The sequence below is a fragment of the Boleophthalmus pectinirostris genome, unplaced genomic scaffold, assembly GCF_026225935.1.
Source record: "Boleophthalmus pectinirostris isolate CB_2022bp ecotype Guang Dong unplaced genomic scaffold, ASM2622593v1 HiC_scaffold_1029, whole genome shotgun sequence".
NCBI classification, from domain to species: domain Eukaryota; kingdom Metazoa; phylum Chordata; class Actinopteri; order Gobiiformes; family Gobiidae; genus Boleophthalmus; species Boleophthalmus pectinirostris.
This window is the reverse complement of record NW_026570975.1, coordinates 1-25,000: the sequence shown is the minus strand read 5'-3', so window position 1 is coordinate 25,000 and position 25,000 is coordinate 1. Positions and strand designations below refer to the sequence as shown.

The 25,000-nt window shown below is 36.2% G+C and overlaps 3 protein-coding genes across 3 annotated transcripts; 1 reads left to right on the top strand and 2 right to left on the bottom strand.

Moving 5' to 3' along the window:
• Nucleotides 1–4,403: 4,403 nt before the first annotated feature.
• Nucleotides 4,404–15,545, bottom strand: LOC129411521 (uncharacterized; the record flags this gene model as incomplete). The annotated part of the gene is made up of 8 exons (XM_055162550.1): nt 15,505–15,545; nt 13,281–13,393; nt 12,279–12,382; nt 7,717–10,096; nt 7,417–7,642; nt 6,567–6,788; nt 4,861–4,968; nt 4,404–4,520 (listed from the first exon to the last, which is right to left on the bottom strand). Coding segments are annotated over exons 3-8 (3,112 nt in total), but the record flags the coding sequence as incomplete, so codon positions are not given.
• Nucleotides 15,546–16,125: 580 nt separating this feature from the next.
• On the bottom strand, nt 16,126–21,566 carry sybl1 (synaptobrevin-like 1). The gene is made up of 8 exons (XM_020917854.2): nt 21,407–21,566; nt 20,734–20,912; nt 20,217–20,274; nt 19,441–19,578; nt 19,268–19,358; nt 17,792–17,859; nt 17,596–17,688; nt 16,126–17,000 (listed from the first exon to the last, which is right to left on the bottom strand). Exons 2-8 carry the CDS (start codon nt 20,877–20,879, stop codon nt 16,932–16,934), a joined length of 663 nt encoding a protein of 220 aa, XP_020773513.1. The 5' UTR covers nt 20,880–20,912; nt 21,407–21,566; the 3' UTR covers nt 16,126–16,931.
• Nucleotides 21,567–21,729: 163 nt separating this feature from the next.
• polr1d (RNA polymerase I and III subunit D) lies at nt 21,730–24,450 on the top strand. The gene is made up of 5 exons (XM_055162565.1): nt 21,730–21,777; nt 21,881–21,969; nt 22,601–22,698; nt 22,878–22,954; nt 23,834–24,450. Exons 2-5 carry the CDS (start codon nt 21,931–21,933, stop codon nt 23,923–23,925), a joined length of 306 nt encoding a protein of 101 aa, XP_055018540.1. The 5' UTR covers nt 21,730–21,777; nt 21,881–21,930; the 3' UTR covers nt 23,926–24,450.
• Nucleotides 24,451–25,000: the final 550 nt, after the last annotated feature.

Here is a 25,000-nt window from a genome sequence, read left to right as displayed (position 1 = left end):
ACATGTACATTAAAATATGTGTAAACATTAAGTGCAAGCACTGGGAAATCAATGTGTTTGTAGAATACATTAATACAAGCTGAATATTAGATCAGTTAATAGAAGCTGCACTATCGTAAAAGATTTTAAAGATTATATTTAATTCATATAAGACAGCAATGATGTAGAATAAGATGGAACTTTGAGATTTCAATTATAACAGATTTTAACTATTTACTTTTCAAACATAAACTATCAGAAAAGGGAATAATGAAAACTAGTACTAACTAAAATTGTATTAAATAGCTTTCTTAGCTGTGAATTTGACAATTACTTTAAACTGGGGCCCCCTCTGCTGGTTAAGTAACATATTACAACTGGTAAAACAGCTTAAAGGGTAAACAAAATTAAATTATAAAAAGATCAAATACACATTAAAGTGGATATATTCATGCACTTATTCCAAAGCCTACATGCATTTTCCCTGACTCTGCTGACATTAGTGCCAAACAGGCACATCAGTCAGAGTGAATCTACAGGTGGATGCTGCAGTAACTGGTCTGTGTCCCGAGGGATTATTATGCAACACCTTTTCCGCTGAACAAATCAAAAATGCATCCCTGACCCAGGAATAAATAATTTAACCAGGTCTAAAAAAAAAAAAAAAGTCAAGTGACTCTGCAAAATGGACATGATGTTCCACCGACACCCACACACAGATCTGAATCATAAACTTGGATTTTAGACAGTTCCTTCTTTTCAAAACAAACTAGCACTGGGTTAGAAGATGTTTTTATATATGTGCAACTAGTGTCGGTCATTATTTACAAAAAAAGATCCATCTTTTTCAGTCTTCAGACCATACTTTTAACAATGCATCAGGAATACGCTAAAACATGCTTATATACGTCTTATTTCAGTTTCAGGAACACAGAACAAAATGAAATGGGCCATAATGTTAACCACAAAAATGCAAAAATATAACTTATACCATTGTTTGATTGACAGAAACATAGCGCACTTTTCAATGTGATTTTTGTGAGTTTTAATCCTAGACATCATACTATATTCTACTATATTCTAATTTTGCATATCCCCAAAACAATAATTATGAATCTGTGATATTATAATTTTTTAATCAACATACCGTATCTTCTACCTCTACTTGCTACTTATTCTACAAATAAATATAAAATATATATAAAACAAGTGATATCGTCAATTTGGGGTTTCAGCTTCCAGTTACCTGCATATAAAGAAGTGCAATAAGAGTGTTTGGCACCACTCGAATGAAGCTTGCAATGCTAACGGTTACAGGTGCGCATTTGAAGCCAGGCTCTATATAATGAATAGGATTTTGACAGACTAAATATAAAAAAAAACCAAAAAAAAAAACAACCCAAAAAACAGGATCATGTAGAGCACGTTAATACGAACATTTTAAGACCAAAATAACAAGGCTCACAGAGGCAGTTACAGCGAGAGGGACAACAATATTCCAATATAAGTCAACAGGAGCCAGGGTCAGGTCAGCAGGAGCTTGAAGAGCTGCACGCAAACTTCCTGTGTGGAATACGGCAGCTAGCGCTTTTGCTATGTCCATTTATATATATACGGTCTATGATTATATGCAACATTTTGATGATTTTTTTCCCATTGAATAGATAATATTTAGTAATCATTAATCGCTATGGCAACTGTCCTAATTTTCCATCATTCTGAAAGTCATGGAGAGACCAGCACTAGAACTGGCAGTCCTTCATATCCAGTTGAATCGCACACAAGGGTCCACACTTAGGTTTAACACAATCTGATCTGATCTGCGGGGGGAGTGTCCAGCTCGGAGAGTGCCAGTGAAAGGGGATATCTCAACACAGCACTCATGAAGACAGCCCATTCACTACAAATACACACTTGTACTATGTCAGTTCAACATCTTTATAATCCAGGGCAACAACAAAATTTTAAAATGTAATCGTAACATACTATTAAATATTCATTCAGTCATAAAGAAAGACCAGATTCACTACAACTAAAATAAAATGTAATAGTTCTTGGATGTCGCTGATCAAACCAGACCAGACTTTATATCAATGAAATGTTTAAGCTGATATACTTTCCAATTGTTATGTAATGGCAACTTAACTTCAGTTTAAACCAGTTCTGTGAATTTATTTAACCCTGCCAATTAAATTCTCTCCCACGGTGCAGCTGAGTAATCATCACAGCGTTTCCATTGTGTTACCCGGCGACCAGAAACCAAAATAACCTTGGTCTTGGACACTGAAACAAGAGCACACAATCTCCAAGTGACAGGAGATATTGTGCTTTGATTGCGCATCAAACTAACACTATGAATTCCTTATTATCATTTAAATAGGTAGAAAAAATGAAATTAAATATAGCAAATTAAGAGTGTAATTTTTTTCTGTGCAAGGCTAAAATATCAAACTTCCAAGTGGCGTCTTCCTGCTTAGGGTCATTTGAGTGACCAAGGTAAGTGAAAGTTGAACCTAAGGCCCCAGTAAAAATTACACCAAAAATAGATCGGGGAAAACAGGGTCAGGTTTGTCAGGAGACAACTGACCACCGCAAAGATCTACAAAACACACCACCTTAAATATGTTGTAAAAGAAAATATATTAAAATGGTTGTACTAAGATTACAGTAACAGACCTGTTCGGAAAACCACTATGTTCCTCTTGCATCCCGAAAGCAGGTGGATATTTCGGAGCAAACCTTTGGCAGTTAAACGCACGTGGATGTTTGAGAGGGAAAGCTTTGGAGACCATAACATCTCGAACAGAGATCAAAAACAATCCACAAGTGAAGAAAAGGGTGAAGCAGAAGTGTAGCTAAAAGAATAGCTATAACTGTATTACTTCAACCATTCTTTAAGGAAATGCAAGCATCAACAAATGAAACTAAAACTACAAAATTAAATAAAAATTGTGAAAGCGTATAGGTCCATTTGATTGTACTTCCAAGTTAAAAATATGTAATCTCCAGCGATTAAACCACAATAATGCAAAGACGATTTAAATCTGATAGAGATTTGAAGCTATTGGGGGATGAAGAAGAAAAAATAAAAAATAAAAAAAATAAAAAAACACACATTTAAAATCCTTTAATCCTCTTGGTAAAAACAGGCTCCAGTCACAAACCAGCACACAGAAATGCCAGAGCAGAGAGCATCTCCAGGCTTCATGATGGCGGTGCTGTGGTAAAGCAGAGACGCACCGACAACTGAGGAGGGAGGTGGGCGGGGCTAAGAGTGCAACACTGACCAATGGGAGAGAGACAAGGAGGACTATAGGTGATATGTAGACCAAGTGCCTGGGGTCAGATTATTATCACAAAAGTGATTTATAACAGTATATAGCACGCATTGGACAAATCTCACCAAAATCCATGCTTGAAAGAATAAAATATATATACACCACTTCAATGGTGTGGTGCCAATGTAGGTTTAAGCAAAATTCACAAAGCAATAATGAGTATCCTGGTCATTTTAAGACTTTTAAATCCTAAAGACAATCATTTTCTCCTCTTCCAAAATTCTTTACACTTATGCTGACAACATTAGTAAAGGGTTATATGAAAAAAATTAAATCAATTTAGATTTACAATATTCACATTTTAGTGTTTATAGATCAACTAAACATCTTAAAACAAGTTTGTGTTATTTTACAATTGTATAATATAGTAGGGATTTAAATTCAAGGAAATGTGCATATTCTATATTTTACTATGCCTATTGTTTAGTTGTCCTTGAGATGTTTTATGTATTGATAGACTAAATATTTCTACATTGGTACTAAGGGTGTAACGATATCCAAGTCTCACGATACGATATCAACATGGTATGAACCTCACGGTACAATATTTATTGCGATATTGTGAGAAAGCTCACAATTTTGTGGAGGCGAAACCAGATGGTTAATATGCTACTTTTTCCTCTTAAAATGCCTTGACAAGATTTAATCCAAAGAACTATAACTTAAAAGTGCTTAGAATTGTTATTTCTTCTTGTAGTCTACACTGAAATGGTGCAAAGGCTCATGGTCTATGTAGTTCCCTCTACTTAAATTAAGAGTTATGGTGCAGCAATAGCTAAAAAAACCCCCAAAGAGACTTGTAATTTGATATATTGTGATGGTCCATGATATTATTGTGAGAACTTTGATGATACGATATCATGATATTTCGGTTATTGTTACATCCCTAATTGGTACAGTAAAGATTCTATTCTAACACTTCTCCTTTTGCTATATTTGAAGATAACAATACATCAGAAAAAGACATACAATTTACTGCCAAAGCAATGAACAACTCAAAACTGAATATCTTTTAAATGGTCAGCTGTCCTCAGAATGTCACCATATAGCAGGAAGCCCATGAAAAACATAAAATTTAACTCTTACCAGAAGTAGTAAATCTGATGAGCTTGGTGGTGTTAGTGGTGGTCCTCTTCTGTGAGCTGATGTGACAGTTTGGCAGGCCTTTGGTGGGTCCAGTTGTTTTACATAGAGCGGTCAACACTGGCACAAGCAGAACAGAGAGCACACTGGAGTTTAACTGACCCATACTGTCTTTGGAAAAGCACGTAGCATCTGATTGAGACTGACAAATCTCAAAGATTTTTAACCATGATGCCCTGAATGAGTGTTTTGATCACAGGAACCACAACAAAGGCCTGTATAACTCAATCAGCGTTAATCAGCTAATACTTCACAAGTGGTCTACAAAGTACTCAACATTGTTTCAATGTAAATGGGAACTGATGTACTTGTTTCTTATCACAGAGTGTCATTAAAAATACAAGATTAAAGCTTTGTAACATGATTAATAGTTACTAGGTTGAGTTTCTGTTGGGTTTACCTGGCGCACTGGCCTTAGCTGGAGTAGTCTTCGCTGGAGTAGTGTTGAGTCTCGCTTTGAGGATTGGAAATTTGCAAGGGGTTGAACGCCTGCTTGCTGCTCCAGAAACTGTAAAAAAATTAAATAAATAATATATATAATATATATATATATATATATATATATAATAATAATATGAGCTGGATTTACAAAGCAGCAGAAACATGACATTTTGTTCCATAACTTACTGATTTCATACTGATAATCTTACCATTACTTACTATTACTTACCATGACTACTATTTGAAAGTCAACAATGAATCAACCAATCGAGCATATTATTTTTTGAGCAATTTGTCAATACAAGGTACATACACAATACATAAAAGACATGATATGGTACTCAAAAGAACTTGGCAGAAGTTCACATAGTGAATATCAGCCACCAGGCAAGATGATTCTAGTCTCACCATTTTCTTTTCCCTCATTGATCATAGTAATCAATCATGATTTTTTATTTGATATTGTTATAACCAAATAAAAATGAACTCTGCTTCAAACCACTTGTGTTTACATACAGAGGACTGACTGCAGACTTCTCCATTAAAAAGACCCAAGATGAAATTGATGATTAAAGATGACCCAATCTCAACATTGATTTTTTTTTTTTTTTTTATTGCAAAGGCCTAATAGAGAATAACCATCAAGAAAAACGTAATCAAAAGCTTAACATACCAGTTTTCACCTAAACCAATATAGCATTTTCCATATCTACAGTTTATGCATTTCCAATACAAAAGCCTATCACAGAGAATTTATTGAGACACTCACATCTCCAGAGCGTCCCATGCTTCCCACTGAAGGCGGCTAACAAAGGAACGATACAAAAGCGATAGGAACCGATGAGCAGACAAGTCAAGAGGGTGAGATCACAGCTTGACCCTGCACTACCACTGGCCGGACCACCAAAAGACGAGGAATTATGGAAAAAAACGTGCGGCAAAAATTCAGTCATAGTACCACATCGGACAGCATTGTAAACAGCCATTGATTTAAAATAAGCACAAAACAAAAAATATATAAAAAAATAAAATAAATCACTGATCCTGTGGTCTCGTGCTGCAGACAGCTTTAGTGTTAGTATGTCTGTTCGATTGCACCTCAGGGCGACGTGTGAACTAGACTGGAACAGAACTGTTACTATGACAACACACACAAGGGGGCGGGCATCTGCTACTACAAAGCCTTGACCAATCAGAGAGCAGCATTATGGAGAGTATGCAGCAGAAAGGGAAAACTCACTCCAATTTCCAACTTTCAATAAAAACATAAATCTTGCTCAATAATTTGTGAATTTTGATCATCAACAATGTCAATAAGTTTTTAGAAATTAGTTTTTTTTATTCTGAAAAAATAAAATAAAATAAATACAAAAAATAAAAATAAAAATTGCACCTAGTTGGCATTAGTTTAAAACTACCTGCATACTGTTTAAATGTATTAATATTTATAATCACACCAATCAAAAAAATTACAAAACATGAAAACTAATAATAATTTGAATATAACCTCAATAACAAACAATAACAGAAGATGGACAGAGAAATGGCATTAAGGAGGGACTTAACCAAGGTGATTTATCTTGTGCAGCTCTGAAGTGGGTCACTATCAAAACTAAAGCCTTGCCTTTAAGTTCAGGGTCTTCAGTCTTTGTAAATCTGTCTCACCTTGTGTCGTCTTGGTGCTGTCACTAGTCTCCCTGTGAACTCCAGACTCGTTGGACCCTGGTTGGATCCTGGACGGTCCACAGACCTTCCGTGGTTGGAGTCTGGGCCCAAAAGTGGGAGGGGGGTCCATCACAGAGGAGCGAGAGGGGGTCTGAAGACGCTGGGATGAACCTGGCTTGTTATTAACAGCTGGGGCAGTGTCTCCAGGAGTTTTTGTATTACCTAAAATGACATAAGCAATGAATCGACATACAGAATAGGTCCCATCAAAAACAAAAATACACAAACGTTGACATATGTAAAGATTAAAATGAACAAAGATTCCATAAAAAATGAATGTGCTAGTATACATTTTAAATATATCTTAAAATCCATTTTTTTTGCTATGGATTGACATAATATATTTAAATGTTGTCAAAATGGGGAGCGTATGTAACTAAAAAGATTAAAATAAAAATAACCTGTGCAGCAACATACCTATAGAACATACCACATTTTCAATTTCAATAAAACTATAGTCTTTTATCTACATTTAAAGTTCATGTTGTGCGAAAAGCTTCTTGGACTAAAATAAATGTTTAAAATTGTACTAACAGGTTTGTCACATAATTTTTTTCTGAATTTTGATTCTGATCACAAAATATCAGGTGAGATATAGGAAAATTAATAAAAACTTTTTCAAAGATAAGCAAAATTTGAACAAAAACATACTGCCTACATTTAAAACTGTAATAAATTACCTCAAAAAGAGATACAAATATCTAATATAACTTCCACTTTAAACCATCACTTTAAACATGTGTTTAAAGTGATTTCTGGCTCACACATCACATCAAAAACATTTCCTTACCTTTGATTTTGCTTTTGAGCAGTAAATTGGTCCTGCTGCGCTCTCTGTCTGATGCTCCTGATCGCTGCATGTTGAGAGGAGTGGCCGCCATAGGAGCCGTCGTCTTTTGACTGGCAGCTGAAGATTTGGAGGTCGATGCTCTGCCTGTTAGGTTTGGGGAAGGCTGTCCACGCACCCTGGTCTTAGTCTCTGTACAAGACGCTGACGATAATGTACTGGAATGAGACTGCAAACAAAAATGAAATTAAAAGGATACAATACTTTTTAATGTCTCAAAAATATCCATAAAAAACTACTTACCACCAACACAATTTTCTTCACTTTTCTACAATTTGTTTCAGTGGATTCTTTTTCAGATCCAGGTTTACTTGGAGATGAATTTTCCTGATTTCCTAATTTGGTCTGGCTCTTCGGGTTTTTGTTTTTTGATATGGAAAGGGAAAAACTAGCTGAAAGTCTTTGAGGCTTTGCCATTCTGAAAAGCCTTGACAGTGCAGTGGAACTTTCAGAACTGGAGCGTGGACGTGTACTTGGGGTACTGGGGGTTGACTTTTCATGGCCTAAAGTAGAGCCAGATTTCACCTTTTTGATTGTGTTGGTTTTTGAAGCTGGTTTTGTGACCACTTTGTCATTTTTTGGTGGAGATTTATCTGGGTAACAGAAGGTGGTATTTGCAATATTCACTTTTGGATCAGTATTAGCGTGCCCTGTGGGTTCTTGCTCAGTGTCACAACTGGCTGGACTACAGTGGACCGCTGGAGCTTGTTTGCTTGTATCAATGCTTAGTGATGCATGGACTGTTCTACTCTTTGCTTGGGACTCTTCAGAATCAAAAGAATTTCTTTGCCCGTCTTTTAGGTCTTTATTAGCTCTAATGTATAGTTTTCTTTGAGGATTAAGGACAGCAGAGACTGGGGTTGTTGCACCATTATTAATTCTGGTAGGACTTGGCCTAGATCCAACTTTGTTCCCTTCTTGTTTAGCATTCATTTGCAGTGGTTTATCCAGTAGAAGACTTGATCCTTCAGCCCTTCTCATTTTACATCTCACACTGCTCATGTTGGATTTTGGAAACTTGTCAACTCCCATTTTAGTGACTTTATTGCCTGAAACTGGGGTTCCTCTCTCAAATTGTTTGGGAGAGACAGAGTTTTTCTTCCTCAACACGGGCTGGGGAGCAGGACTTCCAGTATTTTCTGTGCAGGGTGACACAGCAAAAGAAGCCAGGTTTGGCAGATGGGTCCCTAGGTTTTGTACAGGAGTAGAAGTACAAATATCTTTATCTTTAACAGAAAACAATGGGGTATCAAATGTCATAACTTGATCTGGTGTTGAGAGAGGCTTGGATTCATTGTGCAGTTCAGCTTCAGAGTAAATAAACTGAGCATCATTTGCACAATCTGATGTTGAGTTTTCATAGAGGAAAGTGGTAGAAAGTGGTGAAATGTGAAGACCATGCTTCTCTCCTGGTAAAGCTAAGAAAGAGTTACACATCCCTCCAACCTCTTCACTTGGGAGCTCCACCTTATCTCCTAATACAAATGTGGTCCCAAGAGAGAGCTGGTCTCCTGCCTGGTCACCTGCACCATCTTTCACACTAGCAGCAGATGCCAATAGAGACTTTGATTCAATATGACTAGACGTTGGAGGAGCTAGAGACTCATCAAATGAAGACATCAGTGAAGGTACAGCTTGCTCCTCCAAGATAAAACTGTTGCCTCGTACCACCATCTCTGCAGAGCTGAAGGAGAGGTCCACAGACTTTCTATGGGAATCCTCAGACAAACTTGCAGATTCATACAGCAGTTCAGATCTAGAGGAAATAAATGGAGTGTCATTCTTAATATCTGAGTTTTTGCAAAGAAAGGTGGTACTGAAATTCTCTCCTTCTCCTGGCAAAGCTAGAAAAGACGAGTTAGACGTTGCTTCATGCTCTTCACTTGGAAGCTCCATTTTATCTTCAAACACAAATGTCATCCCAAAGCAAGGGTGGTCGCCGGCTTGGTCACCTGCACCACCTGTTTCACTGAAAGGGGTTAAAAGAGACTTGGATTCATCATGGCTTGAGACTGGAGGAGCTGAGGACTCCTCAAGTGAGGATAACACTGATGCTTGCTGGTCCAAGACAAAGCTGTTGCTCCGTACAACCATTTCTGCAGAACTGAAGGAGAGATCCATGGATCCTCTATGGGATGTCCTACATGAACTCATCCCAACTGAATCTGGAGATGCCATTTCACTGTTGCTTCCCTCTGATGCAGTCTTATAAAATGTTTTGTTTCTGTCAGAATCTTGGCAGCTCAAAAAACTCAAGCTATCGTTCCAAAAATTGATTCTGCTACTGTCCGGTGAAGCTATTAAAGAATTCTCCAAATTAGTGAAGCGCTTTCCTTGTGGTAGAGTTATTATAGTATTGTTTGGGTGCAGGATAGGTCCATCTGCACTCTGTGTGTTAATATCTGGGGAAGTGCAGTCTCTTCTCACGCTCAGGTTAAAATTACAGCTGGCAGAGTCGGGTGACAAGGACAATGAGTAGTTGCTGTCACTATCTAACAAACGACCTCTGTTTGCCAAAAATAATGGGGGCTCATCCTGGCCCTCACAAGGCTTGTTTAAGTTTTTGTCTGACATTGTAGACTTCCAAGAACATGAAATTGTGGCCCTTACTTTAGTTAAAAATCTGCAAAAAGAAAAAAGAACAAATAAATGAGAATTTTTGTTTGTAAGAAAACTGAATATGTAATTTACATATGTTGTCAAAATCAAACACATATCCTGTAGAGAATGAAATAAGATAAGATCAAACTTTTTACTCTAAAGGTTCTTAATCCTGAAGGCTATGACAATAAACATCAAATATGAATATATGACTAATATGAATAATATGAAATCAATTGCTAATTGTCAATTAGATATACATACAAAAACCTTTACAATTTAAATTATTTTTAGGAACTAAAAGCTAGTTTCAGGTTTCAAAGATTTTTCCACCAGGCCTCTTTGAAAATGGACACACCTTAACTTCAAAGAAAGTGTTTTGACTCCTGACTGGTAACAGTAGCTGCAATCACTTATTCATGACATGAATATAAAAAATGCAAATGGTCTAATACTGTATAATGCTATAGTTAGCAGATTAGAGTGTACTGCATAACATTGCCACTTGCAATTTCACCTTGAGGTTTCTTGGCATCTTTCTAATGATATAATTTAATATGTCAGCACTCTGGGAGCAAGCTGTTGGCTTCATTCATAAGAGTAATTGAGCTACACTAAATTATAGCATGTCACATTGCTGTCTCACCACAACAGCTATTTAAAGATGACCACAACATGGTTCAGCTTCTAATTAAGTAATTGAAATAACAAATGTACAACGCAAAAATCAATAGTAACTAATCTCATAAATAAGGTAATAAAAAATAAATAATTGGGGCTGTCAAAAGTATCGAAAATCAGATACTAATCAATACTAAATTTAGTATTAAAACTAGATACTCATTTGAGGAAGTACAGTATAAGACCATATAGACAGGTATACAACAATAGACCCTTATGGAACCTACTTGGATGACTGAAGGATCCTACAGATATAAGATCACATGGAAAAAGTACTTATCAGTTAATGCTGAAAATCACATTCTACTGTCTAAAGAAGAGTTTTTATTATCATCATCATGGAATTGGAATTGTTCACTGAGGATAGTGTCCTTAGTATCAAATCCCCCCAAAAAATATTATTGTTACAAAACTCCTGGCATTATTTAAACGGGGACATGATTTCAATACACATGACAACAAAGTACAAACCGTACAGTGACATTTTCATAGGGATAATAGCCACCATGTTAGCAAAAGGTCAGCATTGTTTGGCTTCACAGCTTAGACTAGCAGTTATCACCACTGACCCCTGTGTGTAAAATATAAACACATACTTTCATTGAAGTCAGACTTGGACAGTAAGATCTGAAACATTAGTTCATTCAGCAACCATGAAAACAAGTAGTGGATTAAAATAGGGCAGAGTAATGCTACACCGTAATCTGCCTACTCAGATAAAATATAGGATGAGCAGGCTGCAGTGCACATTGAAACTTGGCACGGGCAGCTCCTCCAGGGCCATTGCAGTATTTTCTGACACAAGACAATAACACCAAAGAAGCATCTCCACTGGAAATAGCCTTAAAACTGTTCTGTAATAGAAGGCACCTGTGCACCTTACACACAGTCCCTGACCTTACAATTTTATAGAGAAATGCACATACAAATTAGCACAACAGGTTTACAATAATAATAATAACAACAACAACAATGTATCGGTGGTTCAAAAAGTGTTGTTGTTAAACCAAGGACAGGTTCATTTTGACATCTTGATACAGGCAAATTTATCCTTGACCTTAGAATTTTAATAGAGGAAAATGAATCCACAAAAGAGCAGAACAATCACATTCACAACAGGTTTACAATACTAATAACTAACTTACCAGTGGTTCAAAGTGCCTTGCTGTTAACACAAGGATAGGTCCAGGTCTTATTATGTGCAAATTTATCCATGAGAAATTAAGCAACTTCAAGATCTGGTTACAGCTAAAACTAATTAACTACACATTTTAAAGATCTGCTGACAGTAATATGCTAGGGTGGGAAAAAAAATCCATCATGTGAGGAAAATTGTAATATATCCATTTAGCAGAGGAAGAGAAATAGTTCCACCAAGTAGATCAGTAGTAATACAAACGCAATGAGTGACTGGCCCACGTAGTTTGTCAGTAACAGGCGTGTCAAGGTCCAGCCAAGCAGCGAGCCGTGTGCAACGCTATGCTCCAAAGTTTACAGAAGCACAGCCTGAAAAAGCACGTTACCTTATCCATGCGGCCCACAGCGTAGGGGGAGTGGTCAGAGTCAGCGGGGCTGGTGGCATTCACTGTTGCTAAGCACCAAAGTCCCTCTTTTCTAAGTGAATGGCCTGTGCAGGAGAATTAGCATAACACCAGTTAAAGCAACAGACATCACACAAAGTTTTCCAAGGCAATAAAAACAGGAAGGAATGAGACACAGAATGAACACACATCTCAACACATGCTACTACAGAGGAGTGACACCTGAGTCTAAGACCTTTAAGACCTACGCTATTTCTGCATAATCTATACGAGGCGCATGACCCCGGCTGGAAACTAATCTTTACTGGGGGAAACATGTAAAGTACAGAGCAAAAAGGATTATACTGTATTTTCTAAACTTATCCGGTATTATGACATCTCTACCAGTATTTTGAGCAAAATTAAAGTTGTACTATGCAACTTTTCTGGAGGGGGTGTCTCCTATCTGCTTGTCTCCACAGAGATTTTATTGCTTTGCCCGCAGTGTTTCACTTTGCCTAACTATTTTGCATTTACTCAAGAACAGGTGCTAATAAATAAATAAACAATAAAACACACACAAACTTTCTGAACTGGGTCAACCCAACAGAGATCTGACCTGTAACTTGGTCTAGTGTCGTTGGCTGTTGTGTCCATGGACAAAGGTTTAGGTAGCATACTGTGAAACATTCCAGGTAAAGCAATAATGTCTCCATAGATACAGCAAACTGAAAAGGACACTGGCATTTTTGTATCTACAGAACATTGTAAAGCATCACTTATAGGATCTTAATTATATTACTTTGCAGCTGAACAATTTCTCTCAAAAAGCTACAACTCATCTAAAGGCTATATAAGCAAATAACTATAAATATCCTGATCTAAACATGTATTTTTCTTAATAAAGTGGAATGTATGAAGTTAAATCAAACTTTTTAAAAACTTAGAAATTCCTAGTAGTACACTGTTGTTTTGGAGGATGCACTGGACATGAGGGGGACCCACAGTTGGATCTGGAGCTTCTAAAGTCCATGGCACAAAGCCACCCACATCAGGCCCGAGCAGAGGGTCACGGGGGGGGGGATTCCAGCGAACATACCACCAGACAACGCAGACCTCTGTAAAGCATAGAAAACAGCACAATAAGTCGATTACTGTGGCTTCAGCTCCATATATCAGTGAATGTGATGAGAGACACAGAAAGAATGCCTATTATCAAGCCTTTCCAGACAATAATATGAGCCAAGAAATCCAGTGAATGAGGATTAAATTGCAGTATTACAATTTCTCTGGACAGAGCAGAAATTGTGGTTTTAATCCAAAAAGCAAATTTACAAATGTTGAACCTGACCACTTCTATTAGTGACTACATAAATTAACTTATATATATATATTGGCACTAATAGGCAATAGATAAGATGAACTGTATACTATTAGGATGTCCAAAGATCAAATTACAATTATCTCATGCAATGTATTGAAATACTCTGGGAAGGATAATTCTACTTACATCTAAAAATGCATTTACAGCTATATTGGACACTCTATTATTATAGGATATTGATAAAACAATACAAAGCATTAGGCATAGGAGCAGTTTAATATGTTGTAACAGTCCTTGGTGATAATTTGAGACGGTGAGATTTTAACAGGGCAAACAACTGTTCACTCTCAGATTCTAAAAGCTTCCCATTGTGAATAGGACTATCTAGATTAAATGTAGTACAACATATGGCTACACAAGTGTCACTGAGTGGGTCCCATTAATAGGAGACTACCGTAGGTGAAAATTTTGCCCTTTTTGCCAGCTTTCTAAAACAATCTGAGTAATATAGCTCGTTGCATTATCATAAACATATAACTTAAGGTTTAAAGGTGCACTGTGTAACTTTTCTGGTGAAGGGTCTGCTTACATTTTAGTTTCCATGATGATGTAATTGCCTTGGTTGGAATGTTTCATAGTATGATTTTCAACTCAACTATCTCCATAGAAACAAAAAGGAGATGCCACCGGACTAAGATACAGACAGATCTGGGCAGAGGAGGGCCCGCTGACTGTAGCTGTACATGTTCTTTGAGCAATATAAAACTCTCATAATTGAATGAATGAAAGATGATTGGAAAATGAATAAGTTGTCACAGTGTGAAAACAATTCAGACAAAGTAATATAATCTCTATGGATAAGTGACATATATACCCCAAATAATCGAGTATTAAATACTGAAACATTCAGTACAAATATTCAAGAGTTACCTGTGCCACAATAGCCTCAGTATGAACATGTGGTAAACACTAGTGTTGATTATAAGGATTTATCTGTGGCATGATCTTACAAAATTAAATTGCTCTTCTAAAACAAACAATACAATAGAATACATACATGAGAATAGATACAGATTCACACACACACACACACTTATAAACTGGCCCTGGTGGATTATCTTCGCGTGAAGAGGCCTCCAACACACAGTTAACTTCTATTTTTAGCAGCCAGGAGTAAACATAGTACACACCTACAAATAGCAAAGAAAACACTCTGTACAGTCTGTACAGCTCATGAATGGTTCAGGGTGGGTTTTAACTAGTGGGAAAAGCACGTTTTTGTTGTCAGTTTGTCAGTATTATTTGAGTTTGTCATTGTCAGTTTGTCATGTATTATCTCAGATCACTATAGCTGTAACTATTTACGCTAAACTAACTACATCAACAGGCCAGACAGATGACTTCAACTATAGTTTAATTATTCTGCTTGCAAGCTGTTATGTGGTATAAGAATATTAATTTATTATTACATACAATCAAGCAAAGCGAGTACACATCAGTCGTAAGTGAATGGCTAGGTTACATTTGACAGCTATTTAATGTCAAACATTGGATTACACAAACCAATATGGTTTACCTCAGAAACTTCAATGAATTTATAAATAAATGTAGTTCAATTTGACTAATAAAGATAGTAAAGAAACTTTCTTACCTGTTCACATATTTTCTCACTATTATAGGTCAGATAATTTTTTTGGTCTTCAAGCTAACGAGTACGCTAACAAACAAAATGTCAGTAATGCACATTTCTAGCTGTTATTTGCTTTGTCAAACTATAAATATATATGGCGTTTTAAGATTACATTTTCAATATGAAGTGAAATATTTGAATAGTTAAATAAATAAAGCGTTATATCTTAATCAAGTTAGGGTACAACTTCTTTTCTGTTTCCCACGTGTTCTTACCTGACCCAAAGCAAACACAGTGCGCATGCGTACTACATGATTAATTAGACGCACCTGTTGCTGTAGCGTTTTCTATTTTATAAATGATTTTTTATAAATCATCAAAAACAATATTGACTGGCTCAGTGTTTGACCTTAGTGAATTATGGTTTATCACTGACTATTTAACCTTTTATGGAGGTGGATTTCCTTTGAACTTTTAGACTTGTAAACAAAAACAAAAAGGGTATCTTAATTTGGCCCGCTGCCTGACTGAGACATGGATGACCCCTAATGGCGATACTCTTTTGGTGCAGGGATTGTCTTTTTTGTTTGTTTGTTTTTAACCCTATCCAGGCTTTAAGTTGCAAGTCATTTATATATTAATCTAAGTCTATAGTATAAATTGAGAATACTTAATTGTATCCTAAACTAAGAAGGCTACACACTGAGGTGGTGAGCAGTCTAAATTTACAAATATGTACTGAGTAATAGATTTTACAGTGTACCGGTAGCATAATTTCTGGCCATTCCACCCAGCTCCAGACACTGATTTGCTAAAGAATTTTCTAAATGAATTACTTTCTAATTTATTTCTAGACAGTCTATGAACATATTCTATCCATAAAAAACACAAGTTAGTCTAATATGACCAGATTTTATTAATTGAAATCTGAATGTACAATAATTTAATAATTACACAATTATAAACCACAAGGGTGGAAGCATACATATTTACAATGTAAAAGTGCATTGTTAAACAGAATAAACATGAAGACACTACATGTTACTGACTGATGAAGGACTAATGAAGAAAAGATCCTACCTGCTTCAAAGAGAAAAGTCCCAGAGAAGTCTGTCTTAATTTAAAATAACTATGGCACCTTTCAAACAGATTAATATTGATTACAATAATTTACAATTTATTTGTGAAATCATTTCTAATTATACCATATCTACTGATGAAGACTGTGCTTGGTAATAAAACAAAGGGTTTTCTCATTGAAGATGTACTGCAAATGACTATCTCACTCAAGAAACTGTAATGATATGGTACCCACATTAGCAAGTCGTGTTAAATCTTTGCATCCACCAGGCATTTTGCTAGTACCAATGTCGTCCACAGTGAGGTTTTCCCATGGATGTCATGAATGTATACATAGATAGGTGGTCATACAACAAACCAATACATCAGCCTGACCCGGTGTGCGTACTGGGTAAGCATAAGACAAGTGTAGTTCCATTGATTCATAACTGTGGTAGTTATTTGGGACTCCAGAAGGCAATCTGTAGATGTGCATTTAAAGAGGACACTGGGAAGGACCATTGTATTTTTCATTGAATTTAAAGCTAGATTGTAATAGCTTTTAATGTTGTTCATTTGAAGTCAGCGTTAAACCAATGCTTTCACTTTTTGTTCCCCTCTCTCCATGGCCTCCAAAGTCCACTCATTTTTTGACACAGTTTGGCCAAGCAAGACCTCCACATGAAGCAGAAACAATAATGTATATGATCACCTAAATGGAGCAGAGAAGATAAGATTAACAATACTTCTTAATTACATTAAATAATTACATACTTGAACTTACTTATTAAACTATTAACTATGAACATGCCATTTAAACACAAAAACAATCTTTCTGATCATGATCCCTTTTCATTTAAGCAATCTTAAAGGATCAGAAATCAGATAATAGGTCTGTCACAATAACACATTTTAAAGTCTAATATAGAGCATTGCTGAAGTATATATAGACAATGACAAACAATACTGAAACCAAACTAGAAAGCAGAAATATCTACAAAAAACAATTCTAAATGTACAATTTTGTTAAAAAATATAAGCTGCAATAAATAAATAACAGGATGTAAAACTTCATAATTCAAAACTTCTATAGCTTAAATCTCATTGTAGTACAAAAAAATAAAGAGATTTCCCCCACTAGTACAAAGAAAAATGATAAATATTGGCCCCCAAATATTATTGTTCCATTTATCATCTATTGATCTACATCTACATACAGTAATTATTCTGACAGGCCTATATAATAATCAGATTTGGTGTGCATGTATCCGCAGTCAGTAAAATGTTGCTGAACTTCCTTTACTCACCAAAGACACTAACAAGATCAGAACAAAAAGCTTCAGGTTCTTCATACACATTGCTCGTGCCAAGTTTCGACTTGTAGTCTTAAATGTGACTGACTAAAAAGGAAAAAAACAAGAGCTATCAATATAATCTATGCATACAAAATAAGGACTACCTATAATTAGTGGTTTCGTTTAAAAATGTATAAAAAAAACTCACTGAATCAACAAGATTTTCTGTCTTGTCAATCAGCAGCTCAAGCTTTTCCCCTCTCTGAGCAACCAAATCTGAAGAAGACCAGAAAATTATTAGTTAATGCTGTAAAATATATTGCTATTGAGTCAAAATTGCAATTTGAGTGGTCAAAATATCAAATCAGAAAGACTACAGTAATTTGAGTAATTTTACAGTAAAATTACTGTAGCATGTTTTAAAAAAAAAAAACCTTGCTAACTCTGTAAGTCTGCTGGCTGTCGTTTATATTTCTACAAACATGTTGACATGGAATGCATGGAATTCTTGAAATAGTTTAGCAGTTTCATATTTTTCAAATGTGGCTTCCCCTGCTTGGATGTGTTTTTAAAGTGCATTGTGTTTCATTTCTGGTAGAGAGTCCAATAAATGCTTTTGTCCATGGAGATGTTGCTCTGTCTAAAATGTTTCACAGTATGGCCTTAAACCTTTCTATCTTCATGGTGACCAAACCAGACCAATTTACAGCTCATACTGCTCTCCTGTGGAGAGACAACCACACTCACAGCCAGAATGCCTGTTTTTCTCTGCTTTCTCTGTTTTTTTTGAGCTACAAAACTACTTGTGATTGAATAAATGTGAAGTAGAGCTGTTTAATGTCTGCTGTGGAACGTTCCAGGTAGAGCAATTAAATCCACAGAAACAAGCAGGTGATAGACACCCAAACAAAAAGTTACATACTGCACCTTTAAATGTAAACTTTGAACAGACTCATACTAATTAAACATAAATTATAATGTTAAAAAAAAATAAAATCACATGACATGATTCCTAAATAGTTAAGCTCTAATGTATTTGATCGTGAAGATGCACAATGAAAGGCAACACAGGTTTGGAGCATGCATAATCTGAAAGAGGTCAAGGATTTGTATAAATTATGATTTTACTTAATGTGACAAAGATTTTACTTAATGTGACAAAGTTCTTTGTTGGTAAGAACAATAAAGGCACTGCACTGACTAGAGTTAATTTAAATGCTAGTCTCTGAATGCATATTTCCAATGCCAAAATATTTTGTCCAGGCTATTGCTACTTTGCAACTGATGTCAATAACATTCCCTGGGGGTGTGATGCTAACTGAAAGCACTGCTCTGTTAGAAGCTCTGTTACTCAAATTAGACTTTCATCTGGGCTTTAGTTCAACACAATCTGACCAGAAAGAGCTGGTTTAATTGGAAATACAAAAGGTGAGATGATTTGTGCTGTTAGCCGCAAGCTAGCTAGCATTAACCAACAGTTTTTCCATTTAGTCACTCTCACTCTTTTGTCTGTGGGAACTGTGTCACTATTGAAACTGCTGAACATTCCACCAACAGAAATGCATTATAGAATATATAATACTACAGACTGCACAATCAAATAAAATATAAGGATTGTTGTACTCTTTAGATACAACGTAAGCTGATTGGGACATGTCTTTATTTTGACAATGAAGAAACGTACCAATGTTGCGAACCATAATTCCCTTCAAGTCATCCACCTGCATCTGTGTTTCAGTGAGGCGATCTGTTCCCCGTGGATCTGAATGATGCTTCTACAAAACAAGTGTCATTTAAAGTTACTGATGGTGTCTCATGAAATAAAGTGTACAGGTTATCAAGCTTAACTACACTCACCATCTGAGCTGCCAGTGTTGAGGAGAATTCACTGTTCATGGCATAAGGAAGGGCAGTCTGTGCTCTGGACCCATATGTTGTTTGAAAGCGTTTCTTCACTTCACTGAGAAAGGTGAACGCTCGCGATCTCTCAAAATCCTGTTTAATGAAAAATACAAAGCAACAAAATTATTCACTTTTGTATTATATTTAAATGCTTATTAACTAGAATATACTTAATATTTTATTTTACATCCTGGTTGGGCATGGACAGCTGATACAACATAATGGAGATAATTTCATAACTGTTACCTAGATACCACAAGGTTAACAAGGTACACAGTAGTAATGCTTAGACTAATAAAAATAGATGACAACATCTCCATTTTGATGGGTGAAGGTTTAACTTCCCAGAAAGGTCTGTCCCTTGTGCAAAAATAATCAACTGTACTTTAAAAATGTATTTAGTACAGCTACTTTCCCACCAATCTAAGTAATAACTAGAAAAACACAAATAAACGAGATGACATTTGACATTTCCAAGTTTTTATCTCTTTTGACAATTACACTTTTCCAGGGAAAACGCAGATTATTAAATGTTGTTGTGTCAAGTGACACATTTTAAGAGCAATATGGTGGCAATCCAAAGCTGTGGGTAATCACATGCATCTATAAAGTAGTTTGCATTTTCCACTGTGTCATTTTTCATTTCCTGTTTTGGCTTGTGGTCCTCCGACAGATTACAATGTTAAAATCTACCAGCATTAAGTGATTTCATGAATGCAAACTGTACTTACATCATCAGTAATACACAGATATATGATTCTGTCATGGCAAATGTAGTGGAACAGGTAGCTAGAAGAAGAAAAGAAACATAAATTGAATAGTGCATTACAGACATCAGTATCATTATAACACAACTTTTCTACTGTATTTAGATGGACTAACTACATATTACATACTCATAGATTCTGACTTTCTGGAAACTTTTAACCTACTTTAAGGTAACAGTATGTCATTTTAGAGGTGGCAAGTCACCTGCTTCAATTGAAATAGAAATTTAAAACTGTGCATATGAACATTCTTCATGAAACTAGATATGCTTATGCCTTATTACAACATTTCCATAGAAACAAGCAGGTGGAGGCCCTCCCCAGGGCAAATAAGAATAGGTTTATGAAGATGCAAGCCTGTCTACAGTAAGGACACATGTTTTTCTATGCCCTCTGCCAGTGTAGTAGTGAAATAGTGAAAGTTTGAAACTGTAGAAGTCAGGTATAAGATGTCCAAACAAACATGAAAGATGACACATACCTTCCATGGCTGTAGGTCAGCTTGTTGTTCTCTGAAGGGATTTTGGCCAAAATTTGTTCCGTCACCTCCAGGAAATTGCCCCCACACCAGGCGTGTTTGGCCAGGATAGTGGTCCCACGAGCCACCACCGCAAACAGGATAGCCATGGCACTTTATGGCACGTCAGAGCAGCAAAAAATCTGGCAAAAAATAAATACAAAACAGGGAAATATTGATTGATATTGATTATAACTAGTATATTGTACAATTGTCTATTATTTAATCTCCTGACGTTATGCTACAAAATTATGAAATGCAACGGCACCCCTTTAATGAATCATAAGTGGATAAAATATAACAAGTATTTTATTTTGTGGCTCCATATGTTTTCATGTTAAGGCACCGTATTATTATTATTGCTCTAACAAGCACGTAGAAAGTAAAACTACAGTGGCAACACTGGCATGGCATATGTTAACAGTTAACAGTTCAGCACAATAACAGGCTGTAACAAAAGTAAATTATAAAAGGTGTCACGACGATCGAAGCCCAATTGCCAATTTAACACCAACTGGCACAAATAAAATACTACGGAGTTAGCCGAATGTAAACAATAGCTGTGTAGCCCATAAAGATGGGCCTCAAATTGTGCGGGTTGTACAAATTACGATACATACGACAATTAATTGAATACCTGTGTGGGTCAGTGCTGGTTAAAGTGGCCCATTTACAGCGAATTCCAACATCTAGAAAGATTTCGGCGCTTGGCTAATCCTTTTCGAGTGACTTCTGCCTTCGCTTTGCGAAACCTCCGAACGGGAAACGACGACAGCTGCCCTCTGGTGAGTGTAGTTCGATTGAAACGCTCTGTCGTTTTTCTCAACGGCCGGTTTCAATTTCTAAACTACAACTTCCGCATAAATGTTGTTTTGCAAATGTACGTCACGTCACGGGGCATTTGAAACTTTCTTCCAATTTGTAGTCTTACAGGTTACAATGTGAAATTGCAAAGAAGGAGAAATTTATTTTTAACTACAAACTTTTAACTTATCTGTACATATTTAGGTAGTTCATACTATGTTTTATTTAAAACATATATGATACGATGTTTTCTTCCCATAATTTTATTTTTAATGCTTTCTTTGTCGGCTTTCTCGGTGCCTCCTAGACTTCCCCGCACAGAGGGACCCTCCTACGTCATTTGCAACAAAACGAGGCATGGCTGCGGAAGGCGAGAAGAAACCGGTTCTGGAGATGGTATTTTACAGGCTTTATTTTATACAGTTGCTTATATATGGCGTTTAGTTCTTTATGAAGTCATAACTTCCACAAAAAATGATTAGGTTTTGTCCTTTACAGCATCTGAACCACGTGGGCTATGGCCATCAGCCAGTGTGCATAAACGTAAACGTGCGCTTAAATGCGCTCTATAGGATCTTCAGTCACACATATTGGTCCCAGATGTGCACTGATTGTTTTAGCCCAAAAATGACAGCTGAAAGTAATCAAATGTATATGCATTTAGGTTTTAAAAAAAGAGCGTATTATGCATGCCTCCGGTTTGTCCAGTAAGGGGCAGCATTAAACTAGATTTGTAGATCTCGTTCTGCCTCAGTCTCAGACAGTACCGTCAATGGATTGTAATTATTTCCCACTATTCTTTTGGCTTTTACTAGCTACTACTACTACTACTACTACTACTACTACTACTACTACTACTACTACTACTACTACTACCACTACTACTACCACTACCACTACTACTACTACTACTACACTACTACTACCACTACTACCACTACCACCACTACTACCACTACCACTACTACCACTACTACCACTACTACTCCTTCTTGCTATTAAACCTTTGGTCTCTGCTTGCTTTTAGGTCCAGGCCGATGGAGCAGATGACGGCTGTGTGACGTTTGTGATGCATGAGGAGGACCATACACTTGGAAACTCCTTACGTTACATGATCATGAAGAAGTGGGTCATAATTTCTTTGAAATTTCTTAATATTTCTCGTTATCCAAACCTAGAATTCGCTTGTCGACTTACCCTACCCTTAAACATTTGAATTATTATTATTATTACAACTTTAAGATATAGTTATATTTTTTATACAATGTGATTTTTATATATTTTTTTTGTCTTCTTGCCATCAGTCCTGAGGTGGACTTTTGTGGCTACACGATCACACATCCTTCAGAGACTAAGATCAACTTTCGTATCCAGACTCGAGGTAAGACAGACATAAATATCTCCCCTGGCTCTATACTGATTTGTTAATGTACATTATTACATGTCCAAAACATGCGTGTACACATCTGCTACAGAGTAAATAGTATTTCCCAGAGTAAACATGTTGACGAGAGTCCTGTGCTTTCACTTTGTCTAAAGGAGGCCACTGACTTTGAGTTACACACCCCTCCCTCCAGCTGCCTGGACTATATCTACTCACACTGTTTGAAATGAAAACATCATAGCATCACAACAGCACAAAACAAATGCTTTGTCACATGAAGTCACTCTGCTGAGATAAAATAACAAAAACTAAACAGAAAGATTTGTATTGTAAGAGCAATTTCCAATTAATCCAAGTAGTGGAAGAGTTAATGGAGATGGATGTAGCAACAATTTGCCCATGAACCAAAAGGCTTGAGGTTCAAGTTCCATGGAGTAACAGCATAAAGATGAGTGTGATTGATTGTATCTTCTGACACACCCTTGTCAGAAAATTACAGCCATAAATAAATAGGCAGTTGTGTCTTTGATCAAAGGTGCACATATGTAACTTTTCCAGTGGAGCCTGCTTTTCTCCATGGAGATGCCATTTTTTTTGCCATGAATGTCCCACAGTATAGCATTAAATCTCCAGTTGGAGAAAAGCAAGTGATGCTAGCAGTCCAAATTATAATTGAATAGATAACGAGATCTTTTATGCCATACTGTAGAACATTAGTCGAAACAACAGTTGTTCTAATGGAGATAAGCAGTTGGCATTCTCTTCATCTGAAAAGCTTTGGTACACCTTTAAATATAACTGAATGTTAATGTTTTTGCGCCTTGACTGAGGTACATTTAATTAACCTATTGATATTACATTATATTTTGTGTATAGGAAATATCACGGCCACAGAATCGTTTCGACAGGGCCTGACTGATCTGAGTGAAGCTTGTCAACATGTTCTCAACACTTTTCAGGTAAACTGATTTTTGGCTATTTTTAACCACTACATAAGATAAACCTGTTATCAGAATTGGAGTAGTAACTGATTCGTTTACAGCAAAAACATGAGCCTCGAGTGTAGTTTTCATCAAATCATGTTGAATCTGTTCCTAGGAATGCTATGTAATCTTATTACCATGACCAGCTATGCACATTATACGGTATATGCCAGGACATTTATTGCTCTTCTAGAGTAAAACTGAGAAAGCCATCGTGGTCAGTTATAGTGCATATAGCAAAAAATTTTCAAATAAAGCCAAGTCTATCAGCAAACTATGTTCAAATTTTATGCATTCATAAGGTGAAGGCTTTAATATAAGTCCTTGTGGGTTTTTTACCTCTTCCTGCATCGACTTTTTTAATCTAGTTTTATATGTTATATAAGTGCAAAACAACAACAGCAACACCAGCAACCTGCTAACGTAAATCTGGGTAGTTAATATTGCAAGTTGTCTTTAGGAAACTGCAGCTTGTTCCATGTAGACATATACCGTAGTAGTCTAGTCATTCATATGGGGGGAAAAAAAAACAAACAAAACTGCTGGTATGTACCCTGCTTAAGATCTTTTGTTACTTATAGATTAAATAAAATATTATAAAATTTCAGGCAATTATAAGTGGTGGTAGTAATCAGCTTGTTCTATGTAAACATATTTAGTCATTAATTTGTTATTTGATTATTTGACTGAGTCTTTTCCCCACAGACCCATGCTTATGGATGCTATGAGTGTTATATAGGGCCTATGAGGACATTTTACCCTATGGGAACATTATTTTGACAAATGTACTCCACAGCAGCTTTAAAATCTTATCTTTACAATACACGTGGCAACCTGAGCTTGAAAACATTGTCCTAAGCATTTTCAGACAAATGCTTTACATCTTCTTCATTGACAGGTAAAAGAGTAAAGCAGAATGATTTGTGGAAAAATATCGAATTGCAATTTCTTTAGGACAAACATTGAAATTGCAGTTAAATTTGCTGTTTATGTTTCAATAATAGGATTTTGTTCAAAGTTCACAGTTTAAATGTGTCCAGAAGTATTCACAAAAAGCCTG